General features: G+C 42.9%; 1 protein-coding gene and 1 long non-coding RNA gene across 2 annotated transcripts; one reads left to right on the plus strand and one right to left on the minus strand.

Moving 5' to 3' along the window:
- Positions 1 to 121: 121 nt before the first annotated feature.
- Positions 122 to 18128, plus strand: LOC108890655 (myelin protein zero-like protein 2). The gene is made up of 5 exons (XM_018687621.2): positions 122 to 382; positions 13822 to 13991; positions 14335 to 14545; positions 15233 to 15407; positions 16888 to 18128. The coding sequence occupies exons 1-5, from the start codon at positions 328 to 330 to the stop codon at positions 17045 to 17047; spliced, it is 771 nt and encodes a 256-aa protein (XP_018543137.1). The 5' UTR covers positions 122 to 327; the 3' UTR covers positions 17048 to 18128.
- Positions 390 to 8831, minus strand: LOC127143747 (uncharacterized). The gene is made up of 3 exons (XR_007815357.1): positions 6633 to 8831; positions 6471 to 6544; positions 390 to 5958 (listed from the first exon to the last, which is right to left on the minus strand). It is a non-coding gene; the product is annotated as an uncharacterized LOC127143747 (long non-coding RNA).
- Positions 18129 to 19856: the final 1728 nt, after the last annotated feature.

The raw sequence follows: 19856 nt of genomic DNA on the forward strand, positions 1-19856 counted from the left end.
AAGAATTTGCCGGGATTTAACATGTGAGAGAGAGATAAGACGGCGGAGAGGAGAGCGGATGACTTTGTTACTCCGCCCGAAAATGTGGTGGGAGGGTGCTGAGATGAAATGCGTGAGGGCAGCGGCGAGTTGGGACGCGTCTTTGGAGAGAGAGACAGAGGAATAGAGAGAGGACTCACCGCAACTTTCATGTCTTCATCCCTCTCCGACAGGGGATCCAAAGACTCGTCGCTCGGGGTTTTCCTGTGTTTGTGAATCGGCGGAGGAGTCTCGGTGGGTTAGCTGACTCCCGGTCTCTTGGTCATCGGAAAACCAGCCGTCCATCCAATGTGCGTAAAGGGGCTCTATGTCTTCACCGTCCTGTCTGGACTCGCAGCTTCAGGTGAGACCCTGGTTTGTTCTGAGTGTGTAATCCGAGTGAAAAGATGATTTAGATTAAACGCAGGCTGCTGTTCAACACTTAATCCAAGTTTTTAGATGTTTTGATTTCTTCTTATTCATCCTTGGATACAGCAGTCCAAAAACAAACTAACACTAAAAGTCTAAATATCACAGTATAAAGATCACAGTTAAACGTGTAAATGATATCGTGGCCGTGTATTTTTGGATTTGGGTTTACATTGTCAGTGGTTTTTTCCACAAGTCCTTAGTGAGTCTTTAGAGACGCTCCAGACAATCGAGGTTCAAAGTAAGAGAAAACCCTGATTGCGCGTCCATTATTGAAACCTCCACAGAGACCCCTAACCCGCATCTGTGAGCGCTCGTCGTGCGTCATTGGGAAGTGGAGGACTTGGCACGGCTTAGCCACAACATAATGACTTTACTGTATATTTGCCGTCGACTGCATTGTGTTTTGGTTTTATGCAAACTCGCTCCTTTCCTGCCCATTAATGTGCATCCGCGCTTATGGTCACAGAGGCTGTGAAGTGGCCCGCTGGACGCAGATAAGTCCACCTGCTTCCCGTATGAGGGGGGTCCGGGATATGTCAGTTGGGTCATAACAACCATGCAATGAACATTAATAGGTCATATGGCATATTATTGGCAATTCATTCAGCAGACACCAGGTTGTTTAACCTTGAAGTAATCTGTCTCCATCCCACTTAAGTGGATTATATTGATTGAACATGTCCATCCACTGCCAAAGAACCATGGAGGGATTCACTATAGCAGCAAGCTGCTTATGTTTACAAGGAGCATGTGCTTGCAGATCAGTCATAACACAGTCAGACAGAGCAGGAGCGTGAATAAATGTACTGTGTGGCTACAGAGGGATAGATAATCAAATAACGGCATGTTGGAACTGATTACAGCTCAGTTCTCATGTGTGTTGTGCCGTAAGCACTTCCATCGCCTTTGGCTTTATTGTGTTGGCAGAAACAGCACGGCATGATGAAACAAGCAGCAGACTCATCATCGTATCTCCATGACACATGTATGTTATATAGCTGCAATTATATGTGCAAAAATAACAATCATTCATTTCTCCTCCTTCTTATTTCTGTACAAAAAAGCTAATACATTCACTGCTGTTTTGACATGCATTACTCTGATCAAAGACAGTTGCAGACTTGCTGTGAAGGGTCTATTTTTAAAGATGTATGATATACACCAAAGAGAATCATCTCTATTCCCTCTCATTGCTACAAAATGCACTTCTGTGTATTCTGTAAAGTTCATTTAGTGTGTGTTTTTTTACTGTTTGGATTTTTAGATCATGATCAGATGTGGTTGTTTTTATATTTTGTGAGTTGTGGTCGATGCCGGAGAAGTGAAAAGCTCTTGTGTTTTCATGACACAGTAGTCAGAATGAAAACAGAGCATCCAGCCAGTCCCAAAACATGTCCCACATGTTCTCTACATCGTTTACACAATAACAGTTATTTTACTTTTTAATTGGGTTGTTGGGTCCCTATTGAGGCCGCTCCCACCCTTAGTGCTTTGTGTTTGTACCCTCTCTCCCACCCTCCCAACAAATTCTCATCAAGTATAGTCCTTCACACAAAGACCTAAAAAAACAACCATTATTCTTGTATTTGAATAATACTGTTAGCCTGGGCTTTTCTGTGTGTCAGATTGAGGCAATTTAATTTAAAACCATGTGGGAAACAGAGGTCTCGAAGCGGTTATCTCTAAAAACCCACTGCCTGTCAGACTTAACTCCTGTAAAAAACAAGCCCACAGGTCATTTGTGTTAGGAACTTATTACATCTCATTGTTGGGCGACCTCTATTATGATGGGAGCTAAGGAGGAAGTCAGGTGACATAGCGTAAAGCACAGTTAAGTCCAAATTAGACTTTGACATGGGAGATCACTGGTAGTTTCTTGTTTGAGCTCAATAATCATTGTTGTTTCTTGTTACTGTGATAGTTCTGCGATTGTAACCATGACAACAAAAGTCCTTATATTTCAGAAGTACTTACTTACGCCCAAACCGCGGTCTTTCCCTAAGCTTCACATAGCAGTCGCTGTGTCTAAACCTAACCAAACTGTATCCAGTCCATAAGCTTTATTTCTGTAACCATGACGATCGAGTTCCGGAACACGCCGCATGTTTATTATTGAATGTTTCTTATACAGCCTGCAGCTGTAGGGGGCGCCGCGTCAAGCCGTATCAGAGAGAAGGAACAAACCACCCTACCTTCATTAGCATTTAGCATTTAGCCGATAAAAGAGTCAAATTTTTCCCTCAAGAGTTGGTAGAAACAAAAAAAGAATAATATTGGTAAATAACTGTTTGCAAAAATAAATAAATAAATAATAATAATGATAAATAAAACATGAAACATTAAAACGTTGCAAGTTTAAGATTAAAGAAGTCATGCATGACTTATCTTAGTTGATGTTGTTCCTTTGTGGTGTGAATTCTTGGGCAGATTTTTAATTGTTCAAATTATCAAAATCAACTGACACGTGGTGAATGTAGGGCTTTTGAGGCCTCTGGTTGTTGCCCTTCGTCTGGGGGGTGGGGGGTTGGGGGAATGAATGAAGAAATAATTTTTTAAAGAGGGAAATACCACAGTTTAGTACATTAGTATTAGTATTCTGTTCTCTATTTTCTAGAATTGTGAAATCACTGGGCATCAGATTACATTTAAACATGTTCTCTCCCGTGTCCTACTACTTGGATTCAAAACTTGGAGGCAAAGTAAAACCTCACCCAAACTGTGACTGGCTAATGAGGAGGGAAAACATGCTGGAAATGCTAAACTAATATCAGATTACTCTCATTTCTCCTCTCTCTTTACCAAACACAAACAGGCTAAAAGTCTTAACAGTTTTTCATCCTCTGCCGTTGATGGTAAACCTGTCCTTTTTTGTCACTGTGCTTTAGTTTAAGTTTCTTCCTCTTAAAATTTCCATCAACCAGACGGCTGAGATGTTTACTGGCTGACGTGCACCGACCTGTCCTGACTTACAGGTTTAGCACACACATGCACACACACATGTGAACAAATGGCCGTTTGTTGCCTGACATGAATGAGGTGTTTACGCTGGTTGTTTAGACTTCAGTTTAACACAGGTTTACAGCAGATGAGCGGCTTCTTGTTTCTGTTTACCGGGGATGTAGCCGTTATCTCTCTAATCTCTCCACAATGCTGGGTCAGTGTAACAAAGCATGGCTGTGGTTTCTGACATGCTTTGCTCTTGTGTGTTGACACACCTTGGAGGACGTCTGGCCTTTGTGTTGGGTTGATGGGATTGCCTCAGGGGGGTTGTGTAAGAGTTGACAATGACGCGTTCACGCCAATCCCAAACATGGAGGTTATGGCGCATCGGAGAAGTGTTGGAGTATGAAGGCGAAGGCACTCCCTGTGTAAGATTTAAATCACGACTGTGCTCGGGCTCCAAATGTAAACAGGGATTTGAAGCACATTTCTCACTGAATAGAAAGTGTTTGTGTTTGCAGGTTCAGGCTGTTTGTGCACATGCAAACACTGCATATTTGTGACCACGGTCTGCTGGCTGGTCACTTGTTCTCAAAACTATTTTATTTGAGTAATGGTAAACAGGTAGTGAAAGTCCGCAAATCCCTCTCGGGGGTTTACGGCATATGGAATAAATCAGCAGTTTCCAAAGAATATCAGCAGACGACTCTCTGAGTCATCTCATCTGCAAAGAGCCAGGAGGAATTTCATCGTCAGTTGCTGAATAATTTGTGATTAAATACACAGGAGTCATGATGATTAAATTTCCCAGGCTGGGGGAGTTACTCAGTCAGACTTACAGCCATCGTTGTTTAAAATGCTGAGTAAAGAGAGTGCACTTTACAGCATATAGAGACAGTAGCAGAGGCAGCAACTGATCCGGTTTTGCCCTCTAATTATCTGGCGCTGCACTCGGCTATTTAAATGAATATGTAAGCTTGGGAGGGGAAGGGAGGGGTTAGAGGGTGGGGCAGGTGAAGGACAGGCTGCGAGGGTTCAGGTAGAATTTCAGTTGAATCCCACGATACTGACGTGCCTTCAGTAGCCCTTTGCTAATTCTGGTTTATATATACATAGGCTTGCTTCAAGAAAAAATTATTTACTTCATTGTTTATTGTTCTGGAGGTTTTTACCGTTAGCCGAATTATCCTCAGATGTCTCCCCCCTCCAAAACAAACAGTCACAGTAGTTAAAACTGGTAAAATCACTGAATAAAGTAGTTTAATGATAAAAATCTGTGCTTTGTCAGTGCTCTTCTGCAGACACAGGACGTCAGTTAAGGGGCTGTTGGCTGTTAGCTGAGCTGCTACTAATGTTAGCTCATCGTATTTTAAAGTTAGGATTCCTTCAGTATTCATCGTCAAGGTTTTTACTATCCACACAGGTCTCCTCTTCAAAACAAACGGACCACATGATTAAAATCTGTAAAAACTGTGAATAAAACTGTTTCACGTTAAAAATCTGTAGTTTTTTTTGGTGGAAACAGGACATAAAGGGGGCTGTTTGCTCAGCTTGTTTCTCTGATTACAAAAATCCTTCATGCGGTTTGAGATTACAGATATAACGTTATAAAAAAATGACGGTGACGTGACTTGAAACAGTAAGAAAGCAGCCAGCAGCAAGCACTAACAGAAAACCCTGATTAGTAGTATGTTTTTTGACAACTAAACTGATTTTAATTGGTAAAATTGGTAGCATGCTCCTTTAAGGCAGAAAGCAAAGAGCAGAGGTCTGTACCTCCTCCACATCGTGGCTTCTGATCTGTGTATATTTTGTCATTCACTGACTTATTCATCGGCTCAGGAGCAGAGGTGGAAGTCACAGTGGGACTGGATTCAGTCTGACTCATCCCGCTGCAGGGACTCTGAGCACACGGCCAGGCTAGTTTCATAGTAAATACGTGAAACCAAGTCTTTTGAGGGTCGGATTGTCCGTCCAACAGAAGCCCGCGGGGGCTCGGAGCGAGGGTGGATCGAAGCGTACGCGTCGGACCCCCCCTCTCAGGAGTTTGTAATCCTGGTGAGAAGTTGTTGAGTCAGCTGCGAGGGGGGAGTGGAAGAGGTTTGATGGATTAAACTCTTATCCTCCCTCACCCACTACACGTTTCCTCTGGACACCGCTGCCTGATGAATTACAATTGGCCCGGAGGAAGCAGGTGGAAGGCGGGGAGAAGGAGAGGAAGAAAGAGTTCAAAAAAAGAGACTGGCGCTCGGGCTCTGTTTGGACTGACCTTTAGAGTGTTTTCAGACACACTTTTTATATAGTTTGGTTTAGTTCGTACACACTACTGCGTTGAAAGCAGTGTAAGCACAGTAAACGCACAGGCAGAATAGGAATTTGTGACATTTTCATAGAAAGAAATGCATGTTTTTTCCCTGTAGTAACAAAAAGTGAATCCCCATAAATCAAGCTCGTGACGTCTTGTAGATTTGCTGTGCCAAAACAGCCGGTGTCTGCTTCGTTTCTCTGGCTGTGATGCACTTCATACTTCAGCTTTGTTTGGACAAAGAGGACCTTCTGCGGCGCCACCTGCAGAAAGTCAAACGACTGAATACAGTGTGGAAGTGAAAGAGAAGGGTAGTCCTCATGTTGTGGTATGTGGTCGTGTTTGCTTTTATCATTCTCTTTATGGCCAAAAGTATGTGGATGCTTGAATCTTACACCTCTGTGTGATAGTCACATGTGCTTAAATCTGCTGCTTCAACAGCCGCCGCTCTTCTGGAAAGACTTTCAACAAGATTTTAGAACCTAGTTGTGCAAGGATTTGGCCTCATACAGCAACAAGTGTGTTAATAAGGTCAGCCAGTGCAATGTAATCCAATGGACAATCGTCCACTAAAGTGCTTGTTTTTGCCACTGACAGGCTCAGGTTATTAAAGTGTCTGACAGCATTACAGATAGGATTCCTACAGAGATGGACTGTTTTACCGAGCAGAACACATTATCCTTTAAGATTTCCCTTCGTTGGAAGAAAGGGGCATAAACCCAGACAAACAGTCCCAGGAGTAAAGTACACAAATGCATATGAGCACACACTGTACCTTCAGCTGTGCGGTGTATTTGCTTGTTTTGGCACAACTGCATGTTCGTGGCTGAGTGGAGTGAACAGTGGAGCCTGCATAGGGAAAATATACAGCTCAGTATGATGCACGCCGTTGTGTCCAGCTAAGGGATTCCCTCCCATTACACCACTCAACACTTACCCTCTCCCTCATCTCGATGTCGTCGTCCTCCTCTAACATACTGTTACCTGAACCTGGTATTCCCAGCCCTCAGTCCAGCGCTGCATGAAAGACAGGCATTGTAAAAAAAAGAGAGAAAAGAAAACTAACCTGGGCTTGTGAAGCCTCTCACAAAGAAGAGGGGAGGCTCTTTGTAATCCACTGGGCTCTTTGTGTGTGTTTGGTCCTGTCCTAAGTGTTTCCTCCAAAACTGGGTGCAACACAAAATCAGGTTTCCTCTGGTGGTCCCTTTGTTTGTGAGCCATAATGAAGAGAGGAAAGGCACAAACACACACCGTCTAGGAAATAATGTAATGAAACCAATTTCCTGATTCAGAGAGTCGGGCCAACTGCTTGATTTCTCCTGCAGTTTTTCCTCCCTTCTCTCAAAGTCTAAGAAGACTTAATAGCCTCTTTGCAAATGGAAATACCAGGACTGCAGTGTATACCATAAAGGAAACACCTGTTAAACAGTGTGTGGCATCCTCGGGAGGTCCTTAAATGTCACAACATATCTAATCATGGCTGTTATCGTACTTTTTTAAAAAACTAAAACCAGCTTTGTTCCCTCTGCTTCCCCATAAATCTGCATATTTATGAGTTACTGCATCAACAAGCCCTCCAGCTAAAAGGCGACACCAAAACTTTGCCTAAGCTTCTGGATTGTGCACTTGGCCGGGCACCGGTTTGTTCACTCTGTGGACTGTTTTTGAGATATTCAAAGAAAAATATTTAGAATACCAGAGAATGTTTGCTGAGCAGTTATGACAAGAGTTCAATATACCGAGCATGCCTCGCTGCAGTGTGAAACACACCCAGAGTGGCCTGAAAATGCTTAAGTTTTGGAAATGCTACCCTTGGTAACGGTTACTAAGATGAGTAAATACATCTGTAAAGACATTTCTGTTTGTTTGTTCGTGTGTTAACAGAATACCTCAACTAGTTGAGAGATTTTTTTGTGAAATGTGGTGGAAAATTTTTAAATTCTCCAAAGAGCAGGTGAATATGTTTTGAAAATCATATCAAAGGATTGTTGTTTAGGCCTGATGTACTAACAAAACAAGTCCCAAGCAGCTGTGGTTTACAACTACAGTGTTGTGCCTAAAGCTCTTTACACACTGAGGGTGTTTTTTTTTTTTTTTTTTTGGATGCATTTAATTTGTGCATCAATATAGTTTCACAGAACCTGAATATTAGGTGTCAAAAAAGCAACATAATTTTCAGAACAAGGCTGATTTTTCTGAGCTTTGGCTCCACAAATAATGACAAAAACAATCACAGACTGCTAGAGGCGAATGTTTCGCAATTTTGTGGCGATAATTCATCATGATCTCAGTCTGTAAAGGCCTTAACAACACCCCTTAGCTGTTCTGAAAGCACTGTAAACTGACAGCTAGAAATAAGAGGTCTGCTTTTATCTAAAGGTCTTTTCACATGTAACATGATGTAAATACAGAACACGCTTGCAGACATATTTCGGTGATTCAAAAATTCCAAAAGCACCGATATCATGGTGACCTGCATATGTGCTAGCTTTTACAGACATGGTATCAGTTAATAAGGGGGGGGGTGGGGCTTAGTGAATAATCAATTCTGATTGGTACAGAAAATGCAGATTTTTTTCAGCTATTGTAGAAGAAAAACTGTTTCTTCTACGTATCCGAGATAAAAGACACTGTGAATTAAAACCTTTAAAACCTGCCTGCTCTCTTTGACATCAGGTGAAATATTATACAGGCGGGTCAAACACCACTTGATATTTTTTCTGCCACCTTGGAAGGCTTTTATACAGTCTTGGGATGACTGCCAAGCCAAGCAAACCTAATCACACTGGAGTGGGCTTGGTTTGATTATTTTACAGTAGATGAAAGTATTTGGCCTCTTTGGCTTCAGACGGGGCAAGTGGACCAGTGCAGTGATGTTGACAGGAAGAATAAAGTGTATTGAAGGTTCAGCAAGTTCAGTTTATTGTGATATATTGGATATATTGACAGATATTATGGACTAATGCCAATACCAGTACATCTAATGCAATGTGTATGTGGGTATGGACTTGTGCCAAGAGTGATTCCCCTGAGAGAAGCCGAGCCGAACACATGCCGATGCACACATGTGCCTAACAATGGAAGACACCTAGTCCCGATACTATATCTGTAGAAACATCTGGAGTTTACATTAACAACAACACACACACACACACACACACACACACACACACACACTCTTTCTGCAGATGTTTGCATCAGATAAGATGCTGACCTGAGGTGAAATCCCACGTGGGAAAGTTCAGGTAATCGGCGTACATTCCAGCTGGTTACAATGTGAAAGATGATCTTGACTCATGATGTCTTTGTTCCCTCAGGTGTATCTGGTCTGGTCTGATTGAAAGGGAATCTATGAAGCAGCGTTGACTCGTTCCCTCTTCCACCTGTAGCAGCAGTTTGTGTTTATGTCTGAGTTCTCCTCTGTTGTTTCTTTTGGTTCTTGTCCTGTTGTCGCTGCTCTATTTCTGTTAGGTTTTGATGTTCGTTCCGGTTAGAAAGGAGACATCAGATCCAAGGAGAGGCTTTCTATTGTTTGTTGTAAATACAGTTATTTTTCCTTTGGCTTGGAAACAAATTGAATTTTCTTTCAGCAACTGCTTGCCTTTTTTTTTTTTTTTTTTTGGTTATGTTGAAGGCTCAGAGCCTTTTTGGGGGGTCTTAACATAATTTGGGTGTCAGCACACTTGAGGAAAAGACTAATTTTGTCTTTTTAATTACCAGTGTAGAGTCATTCATAGCGTTTAATGACTTTAATAAGCTCTGAATAAATACAGAGACTAGGCTTTTATCGATGCTTGACATGATCTGAGATTTTTTTCCCTTCTTAGCTCTGACTCAGCAATACCTTCAAGTAATTAAAAGCTTTTGCACCATTTAAATTAATATCCCTTTCTCTTCTTACTACTGATTACATGAAAGATATAAACTTGCAAGAAAATTCATACTAAGTGTTTCCGGATAAGATTTGTAGTAGTATTTTTGCAAGAATACTACAGCATGGTAGACCGTGTCCGCAGTATGTGAAACATAATTAGGATAAATTCTTATATCTGTCTGCACCACTCTGGCCCTGCCCTCCCTCTGTGGGGTACATAACTCCATCTTAATAAGCCGTGAAAGCTCTCTCCCTCTCTGTCTCTGGATGCTGGGTGTGGTCAGCACTGGCAGGATGTCCAGACATAAACAAGCGAGAGACTGGGAGTGGACAGAGAGGACGGGTAGGAGTAGAAGAACAGATGGACAAACAAGCAAACAACAAAGCGGCATTATCTTATCTCCTCCTTACAGACTGCTGTTATGTAGAATAATGCATTCGTTTTGTTATCCTCCAGCTCCATCCACAAGCGTCTTACTCACTCATCTACTCAATCATCCTGCTCTTGTTCATCACTTAAAGCTCACTCTCTCATTTCTGCTTATTTATCTCTCTTTCTCTAAATGTGTAAAAATCTGCGTGCTTAATGTCTTCACTCGTAATGGAGCCAATTAGTGTCTGCTAATGACTGATTAAATAGCGATCATGTACTTTTAGCTGCAGGGACAAATTATTGTAGTAATTGAGGCACTGTACATAACCCTAACTGTTCTGTCATTCCACTAATATCCATTCTGCCTTCAAAAAGGCCCAATTAACCTCAATTCTCAATCAGCTCAGCTTGTGTCAGAAGATGGCATAGTTGAAAGCGGGTTTTTTGTTGTTGTTGTTGAAAGGAGATTAGCAACGCTTATTTAATGTTCTGTAAATAGACTGGTTAATTTGAAATGAGGTGTTTTGGCCTGGAGGACCTGCTTTTTCTCCTCATTTATGAAGCATGATGAATCATTTCAGCATCAGCTCTTGAGCAATTTGGTTGAGGAGGATAGGCATTAAGCTATGTTGCTAAGCTAATCATGAGTATTATACTCTATGAAATGAGGATATAGAGATGGAGGGGTTTAACTGTGGATGCTGTTTTGATGAGCAATGAACGTTCTCCTCAATGTAATGTTCCCATGGTCCTAAGTTCCCAGGGTCCTCTGTTCCCAGTGTCCTCTGTTCCCATGGTCCTAAGTTCCCAGTGTCCTCTGTTCCCATGGTCCTAAGTTCCCAGTGTCCTAAGTTCCCAGGGTCCTCTGTTCCCACTGTCTTACATTCCCACGGTCCTGTGTTCCCCAGTTCATACAGCAGTGCTAGGGAACTTTGACAAGTTCCCACAGTCACCAGTGACATATTGCGTGTCAGCAGAGCTGGGGAACATCTTTATCAGGTTCCCATTATACGTTATAAAAAGAGTTCAGGAACATAGGACTCTGGGAACATGGGACCTTTGCGCAAATGTAGAAATGGGGAACACAGGATTCGTTGACATGTTCCCAGTATATGCTATATAAATCTGGGGAACGTAGGAGTGACTCGCTCTATAACCACATTAGCAGCTCTATGAGGCTGTAATGCTAATGTCACTGTGCTAACATGGACACAACAACACTAGTTCCCTATCTTAATTTTGCGTGTTAGCATGCTAACATTTGCTAATTAGCATTAAAATGAAGCTCAGGCAGGAGTGTCATTAGTTTTGCGAGTATTTTGTTATAAACCAAACTACCCTATGTGATCTTCTTGCTACACATTTTAAGCTTTTCGCATTATTTTACACGCATGTTATTTAACATTTTGTTTAGGGTTAGGGTTAGGGGTTAGTATAGAGAAACGATGGCGCGTGAAATGACACACGACACACATAAAAATGAGCTGTGATAACCCACGTAACAAATGTTGACCTGATGATGGCGCTAAATGAACAGTTTCCCCAAAGTTAATAAATTCATCCTGAGGGCACCATGAACGTCTGACCTAATCTTGTCATTATGTCTGACCTCATTGTGGCACTAGGGGAAAAGTCAGGAAATCACCACTGTTGTTAGGATTGTTGAACATCTCTACAAAAATTCACGTACACACATTTGACGCACAAACACACACATTCAGTCGAGCCGCCGAGGGAGTCATTACCGGCTGTACTGATACAGCCAGAACTGATGCAATCAGCTTAATGAATATCCTAAACACATGCAGTTTAATCCACTAACTTCAGTGTTTTTCTGTACACTGCCAGGTAGAAGAGGTAGAGAGAGAGAGGATGGTGGGAGTAGAGGCTTTTCAAGTCAATCCATCAGAGAAAATCATTACACAGAAATAAAATTAAAGCCTTATTTTTCCTTATGTAAGCAAAAATATCTGCCAGATGGGTGAGATTTGTTGAATTGTTTACAATACAAACCAATCTTTCTTGACTTAAGCAGCAATTCATTGACACAAGTTGAAGTACCCGCCTTATTTTTAAGGCACTCATGCAGAATAATCCCAAAATAAGCATATACCGCAGTGTCACTGCATTGGCACACTTTTTTTTCCATTCCAAAAAAAAAAAAAAAAAAATACAGTTCTTATAAAAACAAGACCCGACGATTAGCAAAAGAGGGACATTTCTTGCAGCGTGTACTCTGCCTGTATTGCTCACTCGTCCACACTCACTCCCAGGTTTCATCGGGCTCATTTAAAACACATTAGGCTGTTAGAGCGCTGTCAGGGCCCGGGCGATGAGAGAGAAGCCTGTCTGTTTAATGCTGTGCGGGGGCTGTCTGGTCGCCCCGCTCTCTCATCCCAGCCCACAGGAAACTCTTTGCAGCCTGATAAGGAACAGAACAGCGCTGCCAGAGAAGCCAAGACCCCGCTGACATTTTCCCCAGTTAGCTCCTGCCTTAATGCTCGCTGTGATTATGATGCAGGGGGAAACGATACGGCTCAATTTGCCTTCTTCCCTAAACTTTTCTCACATTTTAGATTGCAGAATAAACCACCTGTTTAGGGCTGAAAATCTTTACGATAAAATTCATATCCAACATATGAATCACTGTGAAACTGCTGCATGCTTTGTGCAATCCTTATCCGTTTTATAACCTTTCTCCTGCTTGATTCATCAATAAAAACTGAAGCCTGGGATGACACATCAGGTAACAGTGTCACAGACGGCCCTTCAAGTGCGCCTGATAGAGCTTCTCATCAAGTGTTTGACTTGTTCTTCAGGGTCTTCTTATGAAGTGTGCTAATGACATTAGGACGAGTCTCTGCCACCCTGAGCACACTGTGGCTGCTAGCTCTGCAGATGGACCGTGTGCTGTGTGCCTAGGCATTGACTTTAATAAAGCTAGACATGGCTCCTGATATTATTAGAATATGCAGAGCTTTTCCTATAAATAGCCCTGGTGATTTGGGCTAGACAGCCTGCACACAGACTTCCACAGATGCACATACATTCTCCCTGGGCGGCCTCAGAAAACGTTTTGGATCTGCCTTCGTAAACAAGGCTCTACAGTCTCCTGGATCAGCTGGTTTTCTGATGCGATGTCGACCAGCTGCCAGGCAGGAGCTCTGCTTTAAGCATGTCTCTACTTGGGCCCAGGGCATGCATGTGCATTTCTGTGTCGTGTATGTGTGTGTGTGTCGGCACTGACTACTTTCTGGGGAGCTCCATCCATCATTATGTGGAAGAGCCAAATCGTTGCCAATATCCCTCTCCGCTCTTCCAGTCCATTCATTTTCCGTCTAATAGGTCTACCACATACTGTAAAGATTGATATAGTCCACATCTATATAATATACAGCAGACTCTCAATTTCAGCCCTGTCTCAGCTGCGGTACTGTAGCTAAAGAGGCTATTATTCATAAAGTGTCACAGATTCTGAAATCAGTTTGGCCTTTCGGGATGTAATGGAGCAGATGTTTGAAGGAAGTTCACTCACTGATTGTAGATCTTATCATGTCCTTTTGGACCAGTCTGCAGGGTTTCAGTGTGTGGTGTGCTTCATGTATCTAATACAGTTAATAGCGACAACTTTGAGTTAGTGATTTTTCTTGCAGCAGCTCTGCGTAGGCAGAGGTAAGGTCACTGGGTACACTGCATTCACTCACTAGGCAGGAACTTACTGATGGGGGTGAACGCATACAGCATCTCTTCTGCTGTTTTTTATGTATTTGTGCTTCTTTCAAAAAGCCCTCGTGTATATGTCTGTATTGATTTTGCTCTGTGTGCCGTGCATTCTGGTTTAAACTCTGCTTCTGTGCCACATGTTTGTGCATTTTGCAGGCGTGCTGCAGGTCAGCGGGATCCGCATATACACATCTGGGGAAATGGAGGCGGTGAACGGGACGGACGTTCGTCTCAAGTGCACGTTCCAGAGTTCGGCTCCTATCAACCCCAACTCCGTCGTCATCTCCTGGACCTTCAGACCTCTCACGCAAGGCCGAGAGGAGTCGGTGAGTGTGTGTGTGTGTGTGTGTGTGTGTTTTAATCAAACCTCAAACCTCCCTCATTGTGTCAGGGAGCATCCACCCCCTCAGCCAACTGAGAGAGGAGCTGGTGAGTCATCAGGCTCCCTATGGAGCATCCAAGACAGCCTGTGTCTGTGTGTGTGTGCATATTGAGAATACAGTGAAAAATATGCAGCCAGTCGAGGATTATGTCTCGTATTTCTTTCTCCCTGAGAATAAAATGCCATCCTTCCCCCGGCATCTCTGTTGTCAGTTTGGTATGACTGTCTGTCTGTGACAATCAAACCAATCAATCTCACCGTTGCTACGACCAAATCTGCTCTTCAAGGTGTTCCACTACCAGCAGCGAGCCTATCCGCCTTTAGAGGGCATTTTCAGGAAGCGAGTCGTTTGGGACGGTGACATCATGGGCCGTGACGCGTCCATCATAATTCGACAGGTCAAGTTCACCTACAACGGCACCTACATCTGCCAGGTGAAGAACCCGCCGGACGTCCACGGGCCGGTTGGAGAGATTCGACTCCGTGTCGTCTACTCAGGTCAGCAGATTCATTTTCAACCTATGCTGTGATTTATTATTGTCATAGTGATGATTAAAGTACTTGTAATTAGATATTTAGCTGTGGCCCTGTGTGACAGATCGTACTCATAACTACAGCAACAGCAACAGTTGCTAACTGGCACTAAACTCAAGTGTATTTGAGGCTGATGGGAGTGTCCATAGTTTAGGTACACAATGTGGTGATAAACCGACTGGATAAACTTTGAAACTTTGACCTGATGGTGGCGCCAGATGAAGAAATCTTGATGCCTGTACCAAATTTAATGGAAAATCTAGCTAATTTTTGTTGACGTTTCTGGTGGAAACGATCAGGGCAGCACCAGAGTCATTATAATTCATCCACTGGGGACCATGAATGTGTGTACAAAATTTAACTTCAATCCAACCAATAGTTGTTGACATACTTCAACACACAGGGTCCTATGTTCCTTCAGTTCCAAGTTCCCCAGGTTCTCTATTCCCAGGGTTCTACATTCCCTGTGTCCGTAGTTCCCATGGTTCTATGAAAGGGTCCTAAGTTCCCTGGGTCATCACCAAAGTCATCAGGATTCATCCTCTGGGGACCATGAATATGTATAAAATTTAACTTCAATCCATCCAGTAGCTGCTGAGATATTTCAATCTGGACCAAAGTGACTGACAGTGTTCTCCTTCTCACCGATAGCCTCTTTCTCTGGACTTGTCCTTCTGGCGCTGGCCATCGCGGGCGGTATCGCCGGCGTCGTCATCCTCCTCGTCATCATCGTGTCCTGCAGGAGGTGCAAGAAAAAGAGACAGAGGCAGCTGGAAGGGAACGAGGAGGCTCCTCCCCGCAAGGAGAGAAAAGATCCCACTGCGTGGTAAGACCGGGAGAAAGACAGAGGGAGAGGAGGAGAGGAGGAGAGGGGGAGATAGAGGGAGGAATCAGGAAAACACTTCCTTTCTCTCTCTCCCTCTCTCTCTTGTCGTCTGACTCTGGGGATCGGGGCTTGTGGTGCTCCCTCTCTCCTGGGGTTTTTTCCTGCTGGACACTTCACTTCCTCCTTCCTCCGTCAGTCCCCAAAACCTGGACCAGTCGATGGGCAGCTGTCTTTTACCAGAAATAAAACAAGAATGTGCCTTTGTGTTAAAAAAAAAAAGAAAAAAAAAAAGCTGTAGATGCAGAACTTCAGCCCAACTGCTGTGTATCTTTTATAATATCACCGTGTGCCTTTTTGTTTCTGGAGGGAACCAAGTGTTTTTATCAGTTCATCTTTTCTTGTTCGGCTAAATGGGCTAAACATTTCCTGTTTAGTGTAAATGTTTTGATGATGTAGAGGTAGAACAATGGCCTATTCCTGCTGTTTACTTCCCTACTAATACATTTTGACCTCCGACATACCAATGCAGCACAAACCACGTTTGATATATTATCTCAACAAACAATAGAAGCCGTGGAACAGTGAACGAGCAGTCTCATGGCTTCTATTGAAATTTAACTTTAATCACCAGATGATGGGAAACCTCACAAAGCCCCATACAAAGCTTTTATCGACTCAGTGTTATCAGTTGTTACTGTAGTTCTTCTGAACCTGCAGGAGGATGCCGGTGTACGTTTCTGTTTTTCGCTGGATTTCTGTGGTGTTATTAGACTGATTTTGTGACTGCTGCAGAAATAATCAGAACCTGAAGGTGAGCACTTGTTGGAAACAGACATTTTATACTTTACTACCAAACTAAATTCTACTAGCACTTGATTAAAAGCAATATTGAGTCTAAATTTCATTCACAAAGACAAAGTGTTTTCTATTGTCTGTTTTGAACAATGAGCTGTTTGGTCAAAAATTTCTTTTTTTTTTTTCTCCTGGGCACGTGGGACTTCTTTGCCTCTCTCTTGGGTTTTCAGATCTCTCTGTAAAAGCTGCCATAATCGCTTACTGTAAAAAAAAAAAAAAAAAAAATGTGTACACATCAGACTTCAAACGCCTCTCAAGGAAAAGTTGACAACTTTTGCTGCCATCTCACATTTACTCAGACTTCAAAACCGAATCTTTGCCTGGCGAAGGAAGAAAATAATTTGACCCAAATCAGGATATTTTAAAACCGACCTTCGCTCTCAACCTGGGACGACTTAACCCTGTGTGATGCTAATCCTTTGTCCCTGCTGCTGTGTTTGTGTCGCTGTGTGTTCGTCTTTGTCCTCTCCCTGTTGTGTCTAACTTATGCACATGCATGTACATAAATAATACATGAACATGTCATGCATGAATGCATTTCCCTCTGTCTGTGTGTTTCTGTGTGTGCTGTGTTGCTTTTACCTCCCCTTGCTGCATGTCCCCTCTTCCTGTGTGTGCGTCCCAGCCACCCGTCAAGGGCCGTCCACCTCTACATGTCAGAGACGTCCATAGAGATCGACAGTTCAGACGGCATGATCTCAGATGCCAGCACCAAAGACCCGAGCTCCTCGGAGGACGAGGGCCCGAGCTCGGACGACGACGACGACGGCGACGACTCCGACTGAAGAGGAGGCGAGGACGGACGGACGAAGCGAGGCAGCGACACTGAAGATCGCTGGACGGATGCCCAGATGGCAGCCGTGGATTAAGATCCACGGTTCTCCGCTGCTGCCGCTGCACAGTCCTCCTGACTAAGAGGAAAACTGAGAGACAGTTCTGTCTCAGAGTTGTAAGAACAAAGACATCGGGGCGACGCTTTTGATGATGATCAAGGCTTTGAAACAGAATCAAAAGTGCAGTGACTTTACTTTTGTGAGAGTCCAGAAATATTCATACGAGGGAAGAAACGCTGGGCGAAGTGAGAGGCAATGTAATCCTGGAGCGGGGGAAGGGGGTCAATTCATGTTCAATAACTGTCTGTTCTTCTCTTAGACATGGATCTTGTTAAGTGTAAGACGTCGATATTAAAATCGGCTGGAACAAGCAATTGATTTGAGTGTAGGTCGTTAGAGTGAGGACAGTGTTTGCGTCCGTTATGAGCCATGCACAGACCTTTATATTCAGACTTAATGGACAGTTTCTGTAGGGTCATCCTTTCAGGCAGTAATGCACGTCACCGTAACACCTGCCACCAGAGCTCTGGTTAAAAGCAGTTTCATCCTCCGCATGTAGGCTGGAGAGTTCCCGATTTGTCACATCAGGTTACTTGAATTAAACAAAAGCATAAACGTGACGTTTCTCTCGTTAAGTCTGAAGGCCGAATACTTGATCGGTGAGTAAGCAGCGCACACAACGCAACGTAAATGTCACGAGTGTCGCGTGGGAGCGCACAGTCAGATCTGAAAACCCTTTGATTGCAAAAACGTCCTTGAGAGCCTTTTTTCTCTCCGTGCGCCTGTGAATGCATCACGTCTACTAACAAAACGACTGTATTAACTGTTCTCTTCCTTTTAGTGGCAGAATTTTGTACTTGTGACGTAACACTGAGCAATATGTTTATAGATTTTTTTTTTTAGACAGTGCCAGAAGTATTTTTGTTTTGTTGTTTAAAAACGTCACTGTATTTGTTTGTTATAGAGCTTTTATATATATATATATATATATTATATGAAAAAACAAGATTTTCTAATAAAAAATGCCTTTAAATCTTTTACAACACTGTGTCATATAAAATTCACCACACAAAGTTGACCCTGGAAAACATAATCACACACAACTTGGCATGATTTGACAGAACTCATCTATTATGTAAGGGAGGAATCTTGTCATCAAGCATTTATTATGCATCATTATTCTTAATGCACTACCTCCAGTTGTGTGTTTATGGTGCGTCTGTCTGCAGCGCTTGTTTACCTGTGAGCATTACTGCGGCGAATTGTTGTTTAATTTGTTGCAGGTTCGATATTTATTACATTAGCTATGCTCTCCCTTTGTGACTCCAGTCTGGGTTTGCTTGTTTGTCGGATGAGGTTGTGCGTGACTACGAATATGTTACTCTACATCTGTGTGTGTGTGTGTGTGTGTGTGTGTGTGTGTGTGGGCCTGTTTGAGAGCATTGATCAAAGTCTGTCCCTCTGGGTGCAGCTTTAGTTACTGACTGACAGAGCTTTAGGGAGTGTGTGTGCAGATTGGGTCAGAGCATGGATGAGTAACACTCTACAAAGAGGGCCAGGGTGGGCGAGAGTCTGTTTATCCAAAGCTAAATAATTACATTTAGTTGTACAGAAAGGGCACGAGTGTCGAGCTGATAAAACAACAGGGTGGTCTCTAGATGATGTTGTTTGTATTACTGTTAATTAGACACTGATAATTCTCAATTATCAGCCGTGGGTGTGAATTTGTGTGTGTATTTTATTTGTTTTCCTGCGGGAGGAGGCACCTGCCATCGGGGAGTGCTGTTGCCACCTGGTATGAGTCAAAGTAACATCCAGTGGTTTGATCAGTGTGTGTTTGAATTCTAAAGCCTGGCACACACTTAAAGATTCTTAAAATCTTAACAGATGTAGTGAGAGACCAACCTCACACTACAGGACAATCTGACAGGATCAGATAATTATCTTGAAGTGGGTACCCCGCTTGTACGCCATTTTCTCCAGTGACATCATCCAGAAATGACCAGAATGCATTGCAAACACGCAGAACACAGTGCATTTTGAGCGAATAATGACGTTTCTTGATTGTGATCATCACTCTCTCCACCCACACAAACAAAACCAAAAGTTTACCAAAAGGCATTATGGGAAATTTGGGCAATTACTGAGCGACAAACTGGCTCACCAGACTGATGTTAGCTCCTCTTCAAGATGTTTTTTGCCAGTCTATCAAATAAAATAAGAAACATATTGAACCGTAAACATGACCAGGCTGTTTTTTTATTTTTTTAAAATGTCTTATCTGCTTCAGTTTCTTCTACAGGATGAAAGCAGGCAAAGTGAACCACACTCCTGAGAGATTCCTCGCTCATGACTCATTTAATAAGTCATTCTCCGCCACATTATGTTCACTATTGCAACACACGTAAATCATCTCTCTAAAGAATAGACTAGCGTCGTAGGCTTTGTTTAATAAAGGAACGGATGGAAACACTGTGTACTTTCTTTCTATACCGAAAAGGAAACCATGCCTGTGTCTTGTTCTCTCTCTCTCTGACTTGTTTTCTGTTTTGCTTCGTCTCTCTCTCTCTCACTTGTTTCATTTCTCTGCATTCCACACCTTAGTAGGATGGGTTGTACCTGGCACTCTGCTGTGGAGAAATTCCTCCAGACATCACTCGCTTGAACACATAAAAACATGGGCTTGGCACAACAGGTCGCGAAGAGAGAGAGAGAGAGAGGGGAGAAAACATGCGAGCGGATGTTAGGCTGCGAGTGAGTT

Source organism: Lates calcarifer, linkage group LG21 (assembly GCF_001640805.2).
Source record: "Lates calcarifer isolate ASB-BC8 linkage group LG21, TLL_Latcal_v3, whole genome shotgun sequence".
Lineage (NCBI taxonomy): Eukaryota > Metazoa > Chordata > Actinopteri > Centropomidae > Lates > Lates calcarifer.